This window comes from Pelophylax lessonae (assembly GCF_965119305.1).
Source record: "Pelophylax lessonae genome assembly, chromosome: 5".
NCBI lineage: Eukaryota > Metazoa > Chordata > Amphibia > Anura > Ranidae > Pelophylax > Pelophylax lessonae.
Window position 1 is genome coordinate 168,543,925 of NC_138772.1, and position 15,680 is coordinate 168,559,604.

The 15,680-nt window shown below is 42.7% G+C and overlaps 1 protein-coding gene across 1 annotated transcript in view; it reads left to right on the plus strand.

Annotated features, from left to right (window-relative positions):
* Positions 1-12,586, plus strand: part of SNRK (SNF related kinase) — a 122,720-nt gene extending 110,134 nt beyond the window's left edge. The window contains exons 5-6 of the mRNA XM_082259709.1: positions 6,958-7,092; positions 10,491-12,586. Coding sequence (XP_082115835.1) covers positions 6,958-7,092; positions 10,491-11,706 — 1,351 coding nt within the window. The 3' untranslated portion in view covers positions 11,707-12,586. The remainder of the gene's footprint in view (positions 1-6,957; positions 7,093-10,490) is intronic.
* Positions 12,587-15,680: the final 3,094 nt, after the last annotated feature.

Here is a 15,680-nt window from a genome sequence, read left to right on the forward strand (position 1 = left end):
GTCCAGGTGGGACGGGCGGCCTCAATCCCTGGATCTTCAAATCTCGTTGAGTCATCGCACCAGAAGAAACCTTCTGTGGTGGCTCCAGTCCCCGTTGGTGTCCGGGGGCAAGTCGTTTCGTCCTGTCTCGTGGACGGTGATCACCACGGATGCCAGCCTGTCGGGCTGGGGTGGTGTTCTGGGCGTTCTGTCCGCCCAGGGAACTTGGTCGGAGGGGGAGTCTTCCCTTCCGATCAACATTCTGGAATTGCGTGCGATAAGTCTCTGTCTTCATCGCTGGACGGACCGGCTGCAGGGCTGCCCGGTTCGGGTGCAGACAGACAATGCCACGGCGGTGGCCTACATCAACCACCAAGGGGGCACCAGGAGTGCCCGAGCGGCTCGAGAAGTGGCCGACATTCTGTCTTGGGCCGAGACTCATGTCCCGGCGATAACGGCGGTTCACATTCCGGGGATGGAGAACTGGCAGGCGGACTATCTGAGTCGCCAGACCCTGGATCAGGGGGAATGGTCTCTCCACCCGGCTGTCTTCCAGATGTTGTGCGCGAAGTGGGGTCTTCCAGATGTGGACCTGTTCGCGTCTCGTCTCGACAACAAGGTGAAAAGGTTCGTGGCGAGGACGCGCGACCCTCGGGCAGACGCGTCGGACGCGTTAGTGGCCCCGTGGCATCGGTACAGGCTGATGTATGCGTTTCCACCGATTCAGTTGCTGTCCAGGTTCCTTCGCAGGTTACACTCGGAACGCAGCACGGTGATTCTGGTGGCACCGGACTGGCCTCGCCGGTCCTGGTACGCAGACCTCGTGAATCTGGCGGTCGACGCCCCGTGGCGTCTGCCTCTTCGAGACGATCTCCTGTCTCAAGGACCGATATACCATCCTGCTTTACAGTCGCTGGCTTTGACGGCCTGGCTGTTGAGACCGAGGTCCTGAAGGAGAAGGGTCTCTCTCCGGAGGTCGTTCATACTTTGATCAACGCGAGGAAGTCTTCCTCGGGGAAGGTTTATTACCGTACTTGGAAGGCCTATTTTGCCTGGTGTGAGTCCAGGGGGTTTTCACCCCGCACGTAATCGGTTTCCCGTGTGCTGTCTTTCCTTCAAACGGGAGTTGATCAGCGTTTGGCGCTGGCTACGATAAAGGGTCAGGTGTCTGCACTGGCCGTTCTGTTTCAACGTCCCGTGGCTTCCAACTCCTTGGTTGGCACTTTTTGTTCAGGGTGTGCGGCATCTGGTTCCTCCTAGGAGGGATCCCTTGCCCCCTTGGGACTTGAATCTCGTTCTGTCTGTGTTGCAACATGCTCCTTTTGAACAGATCAGGGAGATCTCGTTGTCTATGTTGTCCGAAAAGGTCGCCTTTTTGGTGGCGATCACTTCGGCTCGCAGAGTGTCGGAGCTGGCAGCTTTGTCCTGCAAGTCTCCGTACCTGGTTGTTCATTTGGATAAGGTGGTCTTGCGACCTAATCCTTCTTTTCTTCCGAAACGAGTTTCGGAATTCCATCTTAATGAGGATATTGTCTTACCTTCGCTGTGCGCGAAGCCTAAACATCCAAAGGAGGTGAGATTGCATTCTCTGGATGTTGTTCGGGCGATTAGGGTTTACCTTAAATCGACTGAGTCTTTTCGAAAGACGGACTCCTTGTTTGTTCTTCCAGAGGGTCCTCGGAAGGGCATGGCGGCTTCGGCCTCTACCATTGCCAAATGGATCAGGCAGACCATTGAACAGGCCTATGCCTTGCAGGGGAAGGTTCCCCCTGTGCCTGTGAAGGCGCACTCTACTAGATCTTTGAGTACGTCTTGGGCCTGTCGTCATGGGGCTTCTGTAGCCCAGGTGTGTAAGGCGGCGACTTGGTCGACCGTACACACGTTCACAAGATTCTACAAAGTAGATGTTCAGGCATCGGCGGATGCTTCCTTTGGCCGCAAGGTTCTTAGTGCGGCAATTTCCTAGGGTCCCTTGTTGGGGACCTCTGGCTGTTGGGATAAGTTTTACATTCCCTGGTTTTTTGTCTTTTTCTGGGTTGTTGCTCCTGTTGAGCACTTGTTTTTTCCTGTTGCCCAGCTGGTTTCCTTCCTTTGGTAAGGTTCCTTTCTTTGATGCGGAGACTGCGTTGCCTTTTCGGCGTGGATGCGTTTCCCACCCCTCATGTTTGCACTGCTTTGGGACGTCCCCATATGTGACGAATATGAAGAGGCGGCGACTGTCGGAGGACGTAAGAGAAAACTGAATTTTTGTAAAATCTTACCTGTAAAATTCCTTTCTCTGAGTCCTCCGACAGTCGCCGACCCCGCCCCTCTTTTGGGGTTTGGTTGTATACTCTACTGCTATTCCACTAAAACTGAGATATGGTTGCAGGAAGTAGGAGGGTATTGACTGAGGGGACCACCCCTTGAGGGTGGGATATGTTAAAAGCTTTAATGTTAACATATTCTGTTGCCTAGCTACTCCTTCGGAGCAAAGTCTAATACCCCATATGTGACGAATATGAAGAGGCGGCGACTGTCGGAGGACTCGGAGAAAGGAATTTTACAGGTAAGATTTTACAAAAATTCCGTTTTTTCAGCACTGCCTTAAACCTCTTGGGCATGGAGTTCACCAAAGCTTCACAGGTTGCCACTGGAGCCTTTTTCCACTCCTCCATGACGACATCACGGAGCTGGTGGATGTTGGAGACCTTGAGCTCCTCCACCTTCCATTTGAGGATGCCCCACAGATGCTCAATAGGGTTTAGGTCTGGAGATATGCTTGGCCAGTCCATCACCTTTACCCTCACCTTCTTTAATAAGGCAGTGGTTGTCTTGGAGGTGTGTTTGGGGTTGTTATTATGTTGGAATGCTGCCCTGCGGCCCAGTCTCTGAAGTGAGGGGATCATGCTCCGCTTCAGTATGTCACAGTACATGTTGGCATTCATGGTTCCCTCAATGAACTGTAGCTCCCCAGTGCCGGCAGCACTCATGCAGCCCCAGACAATGACACTCCCACCACCATGCTTGACTGTAGGCAAGACACACTTGTCTTTGTACTCCTCACCTGGCTGCTGCCACACACGCTTGACATCATCTGAACCGAATAGGTTTATCTTGGTCTCATCAGACCACAGGACATGGTTCCAGTAATCCATGTCCTTAGTCTGCCTGTGTTCAGCAAACGGTTTGCGGGCTTTCTTGTGTATCATCTTTAGAAGTGGCTTCCTTTTGGGACGACAGCTATGCAGACCAATTTGATGCAGTGTGCGGCGTATGGTCTGAGCACTGACAGGCTGACCCTCCCACCCCTTAATCCTCTGCAGCAATGCTGGCAGTACTCATACGTCTATTTCCCAAAGACAACCTCTGAATATGATGCTGAGCACGTGCACTCAACTTCTTTGGTCAACCATGGTGAGGCCTGTTCTGAGTGCAACCTGTCCTGTTAAACCACTGTTTGGTCTTGGCCTCCGTGCTGCAGCTCAGTTTCAGGGTCTTGGCAAACTTCTTATAGCCTAGGGCTAGGCCATCTTTATGTAGAGCAACAATTCTTTTTTTTTTTCAGATCCTCAGAGAGTTCTTTGCCACCAGGTGCCATGTTGAACTTCCAGTGAGAGAGTGAGAGCGATAACACCAAATTTAACAAAACTGCTCCCCATTCACACCTGAGACCTTGTAACGCTAACAAGTCACATGACAGTGGGGAGGGAAAACGGCTAATTGGGCCCAATTTGGACATTTTCACTTAGAGATGTACTCACTTTTGTTGTCAGCGGTTTAGACATTAATGGCTGTGTGTTGATTTATTTTGAGGGGACAGCAAATCTTCACTGTTATACAAGCTGTACACTCACTACTTTTACATTGTAACAAAGTCTAACTTCTTCAGTGTTGTCACATGAAAAGATATAATAAAATATTTATAAAAATGTGGGGGGTGTACTCACTTTTGTGAGATACTGTATGTATGAACTGTACATTTGTTGGGCAGTTTTTTTTTTTGTTTTTTTTACTCTGTAATTTAAACCCCTGATAATATGCGGGAATGTACTTTTATTTTACATTTTAATTTATTAGGTTGTTTAAAGAAATTTACATTTAAGAATAATACTTGAAGTTAGGAATTTTTGGCACAATCTGTGTGTGTGTATATGTATGTATATATATATATATATATATATATATATATATATATATAATATATGTGTGTGTATGTATGTATGTACATACATACATACATACATACAATTTTTTTTTTTTTTTGTCATTGTATTTACTTTATGATATTTTATTTCAAATTGGAAAAAGCTAGAGCTGCATCAAAATTTCGGCAGCCCAAAAATTGTGTTTTTGTCATTTTGCCAATAGAGAAAAAGGTGCTGATGGTGCAATTTTACCACGATTTTACTGTGTAGTGTTTTTTTATAGGTCATGTGACTCAAAAACTTAACACGGGCGCGTTACTGATACGTTTTGCTGCATTTTCAATGCATTTCAGTGGGGAGATGCGTTTTTGGTGCATTTTATGTAACTGACCTAAAATGCAGCAAGCAAGATTTTTAACACCACAACAAAAGCGCAATGGATCAGTGTGAAGAAATACATAAAATTTAAAGGGTTGCACTTTTCTTGAGATTTTCTGGTGTTAAAGGGGCCGATATTGGCCGACAATATATTCATTCATGATATTAATTAAAAAGTCAAATATAATACAATTTTATATATTACATTTTTTTTTTTTTTTTAAACTTCCAGTTTTGGTTTTGGCCAAGTGCATCCTGAATTTTTGGTTTCGGCAACCAAAGCTTTCATTCAGTGCACCGCTAGAAAACACAGCCATTACAGGAATATTATTTCCAATGCATGTTTTTCACAGCTAGTGTTCTCAACCTATCATAAAGCATGCCTTTATTTTGATATTGGGCTGTGTGCATGACAGCCGAATTAGTTTCACGTGTGTGTGTGTTTAGATATATACCTATGTCCTGGTTTGGCTTCCTAAGGAAAATTTTCTTGAGGGAAGCATGGGGAGTTGCCTGGCTGCGATGCTGACCCCAGCCTCAAATTAGTCAGTAGCCCAGAATAAGTTTGCAGATGGGCTTTATCCTGCATATGTGCTTATGGTAAACAACTGAAAATATTGAGGTCAGTGGGTGAGCAGGCAGGTAACTGGATTTTCAGATATAAATGCACAATATTTAGATCTTAATGGAAGAATAAAGTATAGTTGCACTTTTTGTATACTTATCTTGCCCAGATCCCCTTCTTTCCCCAGCATGTGTGTGATATAATGTGCTCGAAGCAGTTTATAGTGGTGTCCTAATCTTGGAGGTGCATGTCTTCAGCACAGTACTTGTATGCTGTTAGTACAGAGGTTTCCAGCACAAGAGAAGTACATTTTCAGCATAAAAAGGGTTCATCTGTAGTAGGGCTTGTTTTAGGGGTTAGGTAGTGCTCAGGTAAAAAAGAGTTAAGGTTCCCCGGGTGCTATAATTTTCATTCAACATTTAAGCATTTTTTTTTTCTGTTCTGTGTGCGACAACAAGAGTATTTTACTTAAAGTAGAAGTCCACCCTATCACTAAAATCCGGGCATCTACAGACCTCCACGATCTAACACTATCCCTGTAAAGAAGAAATCTGTATACTTACCTTTTTTTAAACCGATCCGACTTGATCCCACTCCTAGCTGTCAGCCGCAGCTTTGCTATGGAGGCGGGTGCAGAAGACACAGCCGACAGCGGAAGCTTCATGGTAAGTCTATGGGTGATGTCACTCCCCATTCATTTCACAGCTGTTGTCGGCGGTTTCCTCTGCAGAGCTTTTGCCAGAGGCCAGATTCGAACGGTTTCAAGAAAGGTATGTACACAGATTTCGTCTTTAGTATTGGATTGTGGATGTAAATAGATGCAGGAATGTTGGTATTAGGGTGGACTTGCACTTTAACTTACCTAAAATAAACTCCCTGATGACTTTTCTGTGTTTCCCACTCGGCACTGTGCCTCTTCAAAAATATCCCAAGTCCTGCACCTCATTCCCAACACGTGCATGCCCCCCCCCCCCCCCCCCAAAAAAAAACTTCTTCATTGATTTACATTGATGGGCTGCAGACAGCCTTTCAATTTTTCTATTGAGTGTCCTTTTATAACTTTGTCGTGTGGAGGATACAGGGCAAGGTGATGTTTAAAGGGCAGTTCTACTGGTGTGAAGGGCTCAAAAGAGGTGTACACGAATAATTTTTCAACATGTTTTTCATGTGCATTCAATAAACGTTTTCCCCTATACCAGCTTTTTAACTCTCGTTCTTGAGGAGTGATAGGAAGAACTGTTGCCCCTATTTCAATGTCCAACATAGGTGCCCATTCTTTTTCTCTGGACACTGCTTACAGTGAAGCATGTTCTTCACTTGGCATACCCATGTATTCAGCCATTTGGCTGAATGCAAGTTAATGGCCATGGCCAAATAGAAGTGTGCATGTCTGTATTGTTACAGCGGGTTTACACCCCATCCCTCTCTTTGTAGACTAATTTCAAACTATAGAAATCCCTTAAAAAGGCCATGTCAAGCATCTCCTGAATTGGGAAAGAATCATTTTATTTTATATACTGGAAGGCTGTATGCATGGCTGTCAGATATTGTTTACCCTTCTACAGAAATGAAGTAAATTCTGCTCTGTGGGGCACTGGCTGGCACAGAGACACAGCTGTGTGCACCTTGTGACCGATGAAACGAGCCTAGATTTCTGCAACCTCCCTTTCTACATACGATTTACTCTACCATAGTACAGCTGGGTACATGTAGCCTAAAGTAGGTAGATTTTATTTAGTATAAAGTATAAGCCAACTGAAACCACATGAATTCCATGTATACTTCTCAACAGTTGCGTGTTCGGATATATGGTATAAGCTAATCCTACTTGTAGAATTTTGTGTGTGGATGAAACTGTTCCAGCTCTTTTAGCAATCTCATGTTTCCTGTTTTCTTTTTCTTGTTCAGTGCCTTGGAAACAAATAAATACAACCACATAACCGCTACTTACTTCTTGTTGGCCGAGAGGATACTGCGAGAGAAACAGGAAAAGGAGATACAGGCGCGCTCTGCCAGTCCCAGCAACATCAAAGCCCAGTTTAGGTACTAATTTATGTATACCTTTATCAGTGAGACTGCTGAGTGGGTGAATAAGGAACGTGCTAAAATATGTTCCTTCTTAGCCATTTTCTAAATTAGCTGTGAATGAAGTTGTTTTAGCAGATGTGACTTGTAACATTTGTCATTTGATTTATACATTCTCTTGCATTTCGATCTAAACCACCGAATGGCTATTTACATAAATTTTTGGGTTTTTAATATTCAGATCCTTTTTTTTTTTTTTTGTTTTGTTTTGTTTTACACCACATATACCTGTGTAGCATGATTTTTATTATTTTTGCAAAGTTTCAAGCTGTCATGGAGTTCCACGTTGCACTCTTTTTTTTTTACTTTATTTTTTTTTTTACTTTATTATAATAACGTATTTATATAGCACCAACAGTTTACGAAGCACTTTACAACATAAGGGCAGACTGTACAATTACAATACAATAGGAATAAGAGGGCCCTGCTCGTTAGAGCTTACTATTTAAGATGTTTAAAGGGTAACTCCACTTCTGTGGGAAAAAAATAGCAATGGTTTTCCCAGAAGTCTGCACTAAGATACAAGTCAGATTTCCGGCATCCCCTTCAACTAAAATGGTTTTTGGTGAGATACTCCCAATTGGAAATTACGTCTAAAAGGATGCAAACCCAGCAATTTTCCTCATTAGAGACCTGCAAGTGCAGCAGCTGATGTATAATTATGAAACCACTCCCATTAGATACACTTTTCACATGGACACACATGGATTACTTCAGACTAACAAAAGGTAGGAATCTGCAACGTTTGTTAAAATCCTTGTAATGTACATGGATCACCCATAGGGGATTTTTTTTCTCTCAACAGAAGTGGGGTTACTCTTTAAAATTTGGACATGAAGTGCATGGAAACCCTCACAATGAACTTCTATTATTCGCTTCCTTAAATCTATTAGTAAAAGCACTGTATAACATGTCCTTACTCAGATCTGTAGCTTTAGGCTTTGTCAGGTGGTTCATGTTCAAATTTCACAACAGAGGCACAGAAATATTGTTATCTGAATCGTACAGTACAGAACACAGGAATTGTTTTAGACCATGTGGTTTTTTTTGCCACTACTTGTGATTGGACTGGCAAAAGCTTTTCTGGGACCACCCTCCCGGTGTCCATATAACCCTTCCCAATGCATGAGGCTCCATTTTTTTTCTTGCTGTTGTCCTTAGGTGACGGACCCCTTCCTCTGTAGGAAAATATTTATTTTCCCATTTTTCAGTAGGTTTCCTTTTCTCCTTCGTCTGACACTTCCATCGTCCCTCCCCTCTTTTAAGTTTGTAATCTCCTTACTGCTTGCTAAAAAAAAAAAAAAACTGGAGCCCCACTTAGTGGGTGAGGTTATGAGGATACACTATGGTTTGTTCCAGCAATGCTTTTGTTAGTGTCCAGTCACTTGAAGGTAGCGGCATATAACCCCATTGTCTAAGAATTGATTTTGGTGTCCTATACCGCAGTGGTCCTCAACCCTGGCCCTCAGGGCCCACTAACAGGCCAGGTTTGCAAGATAACTGATATACATCCCAGGTGATATCATTTGCTTCTCAGTGATTGCAGTACTCTAGTCTGCATCTCTCCAAGGTGATACTTAAAATATGGCCTGTTAGTGGGCCCTGAGGACCGGAGTTGAGAACCACTGCTATACCGTATTCCAATATCTGGAATTTACAGGTACCTCCAAATTCTTTTTTTCATCATTATTTCTATTGCACCAAAATCTTGGCAGCCTGTCAGCCTTCTAATGTAAATACACAGCATTAGTTTTTACAGACTGAAACCTGACTTTAGAGTATTTGTTGTGACCTATGAGAATAAATTGCTTCACAATAAATTCAGCTTGTTTGTCAGCTCCTTGCTTATTAAGTGTCTTGGATGACAGCAAGACCTCTTCTCGATTCTGTTCCTCCCAACCTGTGATTTTTTTTTTTTTTCGGTGTTTCTGCCCAGCTTTTGTCTAATGCCTCCTGCTGCATTCTCCATACAATACAGCACATAAACAATCAGAGTTGAAGCCCTTCATGACTGCACTACAGCATCCAGCAATAACTGAAATCTACATTTTGGGAAGACTGACCTTTTAGGCAACTGAAAAATGCAGCAGGCTTTTATCATGTTGTAATTGTCTTTAGATTAAGGGCTCTTTCACACGGTCCGCCTCCGCAGGCGGATCCGTGTTGCTCAGCGGGGATCGATCCGCGATCCCCGCTGAGCCGGGCGGATGACAGCTCCGTCTCCGCTTGCAGAGCGGAGAGGGAGGTGTCTCAGCACCCGCTGCCCTCTATGGGGGATTGGAGGAGAGCGGACCGCTTGTCCGCTCTCATCAGATCCGCTCCGATTACTGAACGGATGGAAAAATAGGGTTTCCATCCGTCCAGATTTCAGCACAGGATCGGATGCGGATGGCAGCGGGTGTCAGCGGAGGTGACCTCCGCTGACACCCGCTGCCCCATAGAGCTGCATGGAGGATCCGATCAGATCCGCCTAAAAAACTGATAGGCGGATCTGATCGGACCGCCCGTGTGAAAGAGCCCTAACTCTTCAGTGCTATGAGTGGAAGTATTTGATGTGAGACTCTACTAGTTGCAACCTTCACCATTAGTGTTATTCTGCTGGGTCTACATTAAATCTTTGAAATGCAGATGAATCTGTGCTTGCCAAGTCTCTGTAGTGCTTGTTTGTATCATAGCAACTAGACATGGCAATGCATGGCCTAGAGACGGGCCAGGCTCTCAAGACTGTTCATATTTTGCTCAATGAGAAAGATATAACAGAAAGTTTAAACAGAAGGCATACAAAAATCAAACGCAGGCCTTCAATTGTATAACCGTTTAGGAAAACATTATTTGTTTAAATGTCCACTTATTATACTTTGATTATTTTAAATGATTTACTTACAATTTAGTTGACAGTTTTTACATGTATGAAAGCTGTAGAAAAGGTGAATCATAATTGCTTGTACAAACTAATCAGAACTGAAACATGAAAAAAGCCGCTCAAATCCAAATACTATAGGCAACATGCATCTCCCTATTCCTCCAGTATTTGTACTTTTCTTTTTAAATATTTTTAATATAACTTTTTCTGTCAAAATTGGAGATGAATTTGGGCTTGTGTTGACAGACTTGCATTTCACATCAGTATGGAGAAACTTCTGAGATCATATGGAATTAAAGATGCGTTTGACCTGCATTTGACCTCCATCTGACCTGCTTTAAGTGTCTCTTGCATTCCCATAGACTTCGTTTGGGGAGAAAAGCAGTTTGGAAGTGTAAAATGCCTGTCAACCATGGCCCTTGTAACAGTCTGACATATAATACTTTGTCTTGAATTTTTTCACAACTTTGCTTTTTTTTTTGTTTTTGTGTAGGCAGTCCTGGCCCACAAAGATTGATGTTCCTCAAGACTTAGAGGATGATCTAACAGCTTCTCCAATAGCCCATGTGGCTGTTGCACCTTCTCCAGCTCGCAGCACAGAGAGTGTTCTTAATGGCCATAGAAACAAAGGTCTTGTGGAACCCCTGAAAAAAGAGGATGTACCAGATTTTGCTGGTCCAGCAGCCTCAGGAATTCCTCCTGTGAATCTAAACCCATCAACTAGTGGTAGAAAATGCCTTTTCAGAGTGGAAGAGGACGAAGAGGAAGATGAAGAAGATAAGAAACCCATTCCCCTTGCCACACAAGTTGTTTTACGACGCAAACCTTCTGTTACAAACCGACTAACATCAAGAAAGAGTGCTCCAGTGCTGAACCAGATTTTTGAGGAAGGCGAATCTGACGATGAGTTTGATATGGACGAGAATCTTCCTCCAAAGCTTAGTAGATTAAAAATGAATATTGCATCTCCTGGCACTGTACACAAAAGATACCATAGGAGGAAAAGCCAAGGTCGGGGCTCGAGTTGCAGCAGTTCAGAAACAAGTGATGATGACTCTGAGAGCCGAAGGCGGCTAGATAAAGATAGCGGGTTTACCTATTCTTGGCATAGACGAGACAGCAGTGAAGGTCCACCTGGAAATCAAGGGGATGGGGGAGGTCAAAGTAAACCAAGCAATGGAAGTGGAGGTGTTGACAAAACCAGTCCAAGCGATAACAAAGGAGGGGGTAGCCCCTCCAATACTTCTAGTGGTAACAACAACAACTCATCTGGAAACAGCCGCACCTGCTCTGGTTCTGGTAACCCAGTGCAGCAGTCACCAAGAAGTGCAGGAGAACTTGTAGAGAGCCTGAAATTAATGGGTCTATGCTTAGGTTCCCAACTGCATAATGGGGCCAAGTATATAATTGACCCCCAAAATAACCTGTCCTTCTCAAGTGTCAAAGTGCAAGAGAAGTCCACTTGGAAGATGTGCATAAGCTCAAATAGTAGTGCCAGTAAAGCTGCCCCACCTAGCGGTATAAAGTTATTCTCTGATCAAATGTCAGACACCACTAATGAACTGGAACGTCTCAAGAACAAGAACTTTAAGAATAATGTATTACAGCTACCTCTGTGTGAAAAAACGATTTCTGTGAATATCCAGCGGAATCCCAAGGATGGACTTCTATGTACCGCTAGTCAAACCAGTTGCTGCCATGTCATATAACAATGGCTTAATGTACAGAGCAGTAAAATGCCATTGTTTATGGCTGAGGACATTTGCTGTTTGTGTATTCCATTTTGTTGTCTTCGTTTTTTAAAGTGGGCTTCATGGGCAATTATTTATTTTTTTTCCCCAGGTAAATCAGCAGCATGTTTTATTTTGTGCAGGCTGCTAGACAGCACTATCTCTTCTGCCGACTTTTTATTATTTTTTTTATTGTGTAACTTTAACTTGTTTCAAGAAAATCATGTTGAGTGTGACCTACAAGCATACAGTGTGAGGAGCACTTAAGTCTCATTTTCAGCACTTAAGCTAAGGAGACCTTCCTGGATTTCCTTATTCTCATAATTCCAGTCCTTACTCATGTGATCGTGGTGTATTTGTGTGTCTGAGAGAGAACCAAAGCAATAATGTTTTGTCATTGAATCTGCCCCTTGGGGTGGATTGGCATATTCCAAGGCTTGCACAAATTAAAGATGCACTGAAAACAGTGTTCCAGCTGTAATTTCCAATAGCTGGCTTAGAAATATTGGAACATGTCTCAGACCAGTCCCAATTTAAACTAGTGTCTAAAAACATTAAAGCAGATTTATTTTTTTACATTAAATAAGACCATCTTTATTTCTTTCCACCATTTTGTATATTTTAACAGTCATGTAAAGTGGTGAGTGCAGGTTTAATCCACCAGTTTTCCTGATTCATTGGGGTAAACAATGAAACCATGTCCTGTATAAAGCTGAACAGTGGTCTAGATACAAAGCGAACCACATTGGTGTGGTTGTTTACATAGCCAGTTTCCACAATCCTTGGTGCACATTTTGCATTAATGTCATATTTTGCATTTCTTTAGATATTTAATGTTCTACTGTAAAATGTATATTTTCTTTTTAAAATACCGTATATCAAACTTGTGTAGGTTCGTTTAGAGTTACATATAGTAAATTATATATTTCTGGATATCCTGTAAAGATTGAAAAATATAATTTATTAGATTCTGAAACAAAAAAAGGATTTATATAAAAAAAAAAAAAAAAAGCTGTCATCCAGTATAAATGGCAGTATATTTATTTTCCCATTAAGTGACATGTAGTAAAAAAAATCTATTTGTTCATACATCAGTTTTGTTAGTGAGTGGTTTTAAAGTTAGCCCTGTATGTAGCATCTGGATGACTGATCCAGCTAATGCTCAGGAGCTGGTGGCAAGGCCTTTAGCAGATCTAGATATTCAAACCTGTAGTAAAATCTTACAGATCTGGACAGTGACGCAGATCTGAGTAGCCAGACCTCAAATACCACACATGCAGTCCTTTTTGTAACGAGGAGCTCCATCGCATTCAGTTTTCTTGATAAGTACATTGGTTGGCCAGATCTTGAATAGATCTAAGATTTGCATGGGCATAATAAAATGGGCAAAGGTCTGAATATTTGGCACCCAGTTCAAATTTTATTATTGCAGAGCAGATAATACAACCAGTTATGCAATGTCTGTACACAGAGACAGAAGTGTTCATCAAACAATTAACATCACACCCACTTGATAATCTTTTTGGCTTTCATTGGCAGTGGAAGTGCTTTTTTTGGCAGTAACTTTAGATTAATATATGAACGTTTGTTCTTTAACCATAATTAGTAGTGGACAGCTGACTACTTTCACCATGGGCATTCACAATTATGTGGCTCTTGTAAGGAGTTCCATATTTACAGTATCAGTGAACGTAGAACCATTGTGGTTCAACTACTTTATATCGATCCATAATATATATATACGTTTTTTTTTTGTTTTTTTTTCTTCTCCCTCTTAGATCTGTAAACTGACTGTTTAAATGGTCCAGCGACCTCTGTTAAACAGCAACATGGGTGCAGTGTTTAGTCCTTTTTACTCTTCTGCTGAAGCTAGTGATTGACTTTACATAACACGTGGGGCACAATCTGACTGGAAAATTGTTTTTCCTTCTCATTCCATTATTTAAATGCTTGGTTACGGATAAAAAAAGGAGAGATGACATAGCCTCATCTCAGGGACACAGTAAGAGCCCATTCACATTAGCGCGACTTGTCAGCCTGACAAGTCGCGCTCCCTCACGGTCCATTGACCACTACAGGACCCATTCTAATAGGAGCGACAAAAGTCGCTCCGACTTAGAAAAAGGATCCTGTACTACTTAGGGGTGACCTCGGAGTGACTTGCATAGACTTCCATTATGTGAAGTCCCTGCAAGTCGCTCCGAAGTCGTGGTGCAATGTAATGCACAAGTCACCCCCGAAGTAGTAAGGAGTCGTGTCGCGCTAATGTGAACCGGCTCTGAAAGGTACACACAAACTATCAGACTGTTCAGTGGGGACTGGCCAAATGCGAACTGTGTGTACCCCTTCCAGTTCTGCAGAAGCTGATAATTACATCAGATTCTGTTATATGGTCCTGCTGGAAAACCTGCATTTAATTAGCTGCTGCATCCAATGGCGCTTAATTAGCAGCTTTTAGCCTATCTGTGTATACCGACAGCGGAGAAGTTCCACTGTCAGAATACAATAGCATATTGGGGAAGATTCCTGCATCCACCTCACTTGTGTTAAAGCTGGTTGAAGGAATAAAAACTGTCTACCGAGTTTAACAGCAGAAACTTAAGAAGCCACAGAAAACATAAGTAGCTTAGGGCTTTCTAATATATGTGGCCAAATTGAGCTGCCCAGACTGTGCTCCTTGATTTTGGAGCACTCACCCAGACTCGACTAAAGCTCTATAAACACAATTTCCTTACTACACATGGCTTTCCATTGCAAAAAATGGTGCTCGCAGTGTAGCAGGCATGTAGCACCATTTATTTTTTTGGACAAACCTTGCTGAGATCTCAAAGCCATTTGAAAACATCAGGAGCCAGCGTAGTATACTACAGCTGTGGTCACCATAGAGACTGGTATTTCCCAGTATTGTTTTACTGACCTATTCACAAAAACTAAGGTGGTTCTAAAAATATCTGTAAAACAGACCCAGAAACGTTCTGGTTTTTACTACACACGCACAGAATACTGACCTATATGGTTTGTCACTCTACTGACCCATAATGCTTTCTCACTCTTACAACAACAACAGTGAGACCTGAGTCATATTGTACTATTGAGCCCAATAGTAGAAATCTTCTGCAACAATATACTGCCCCTTTTCTTCCTGCCCCTTTTCTTCCTAAGTCACATGCATTGTTAATTGTCTCACGTGAGGCGAATGGTTGAGGAAATCCCTTTTCTACTAGATGCCATCTAGTTGGCGCCTGGTGGAACTGCAATCAAGGAAATGGCATAAAGGATGCTCAAATACCTGATTGTAACATTTTATAATGTTTTTTTGTTGCTGTGGCAACATGATTTGCCCAGCCTGGTCTTAGTATTATCCACTGTTTTTTCAAAAAATGAGGCCTGGGGGTGCACTTACCATCCTTCCTTGATCATCAAGTTGTGTATAATCCGTTTTCTACCTGAAATCTACTTTTGTTGGGGCTGTGATAACTGATGCACAGATAAATGTTATATACCATACAGTGACCAGATGTCTGATAAAATTAATTGGCTGTGCCGCTTTACTTTACCTCCTTGAATTGATCCATTGTGATGGGAACCCTTACTGTGCCAGACGGACAAGTTTTAAATGGTTCTGTGGTACATAGATGTTGCCTCTAAATTAAATGATGGTGTGCTCCGCTTTGCAAGCATTCCTGTATTTCAAACAGAACCAAATAACCACTGGTGTATTTGTTTCAGTTCACAAAAAGGGTGCCACTAATACTGTTTACATTTACTTTTTAATATTGAGGCGAGTGTACTGGACTCAGCAGTCCTTAGTGATTGTACATATCATTAAATTTTATTTCTAAGCAGAGTTTTGCTCAGTCAATAATACTATACTAATATGCTCTTTTTTACCCCCTGTGCCCCCTGCACACAGGCAGGGTGTTGCACATATTGTCAATGCATTCCACCAGTTG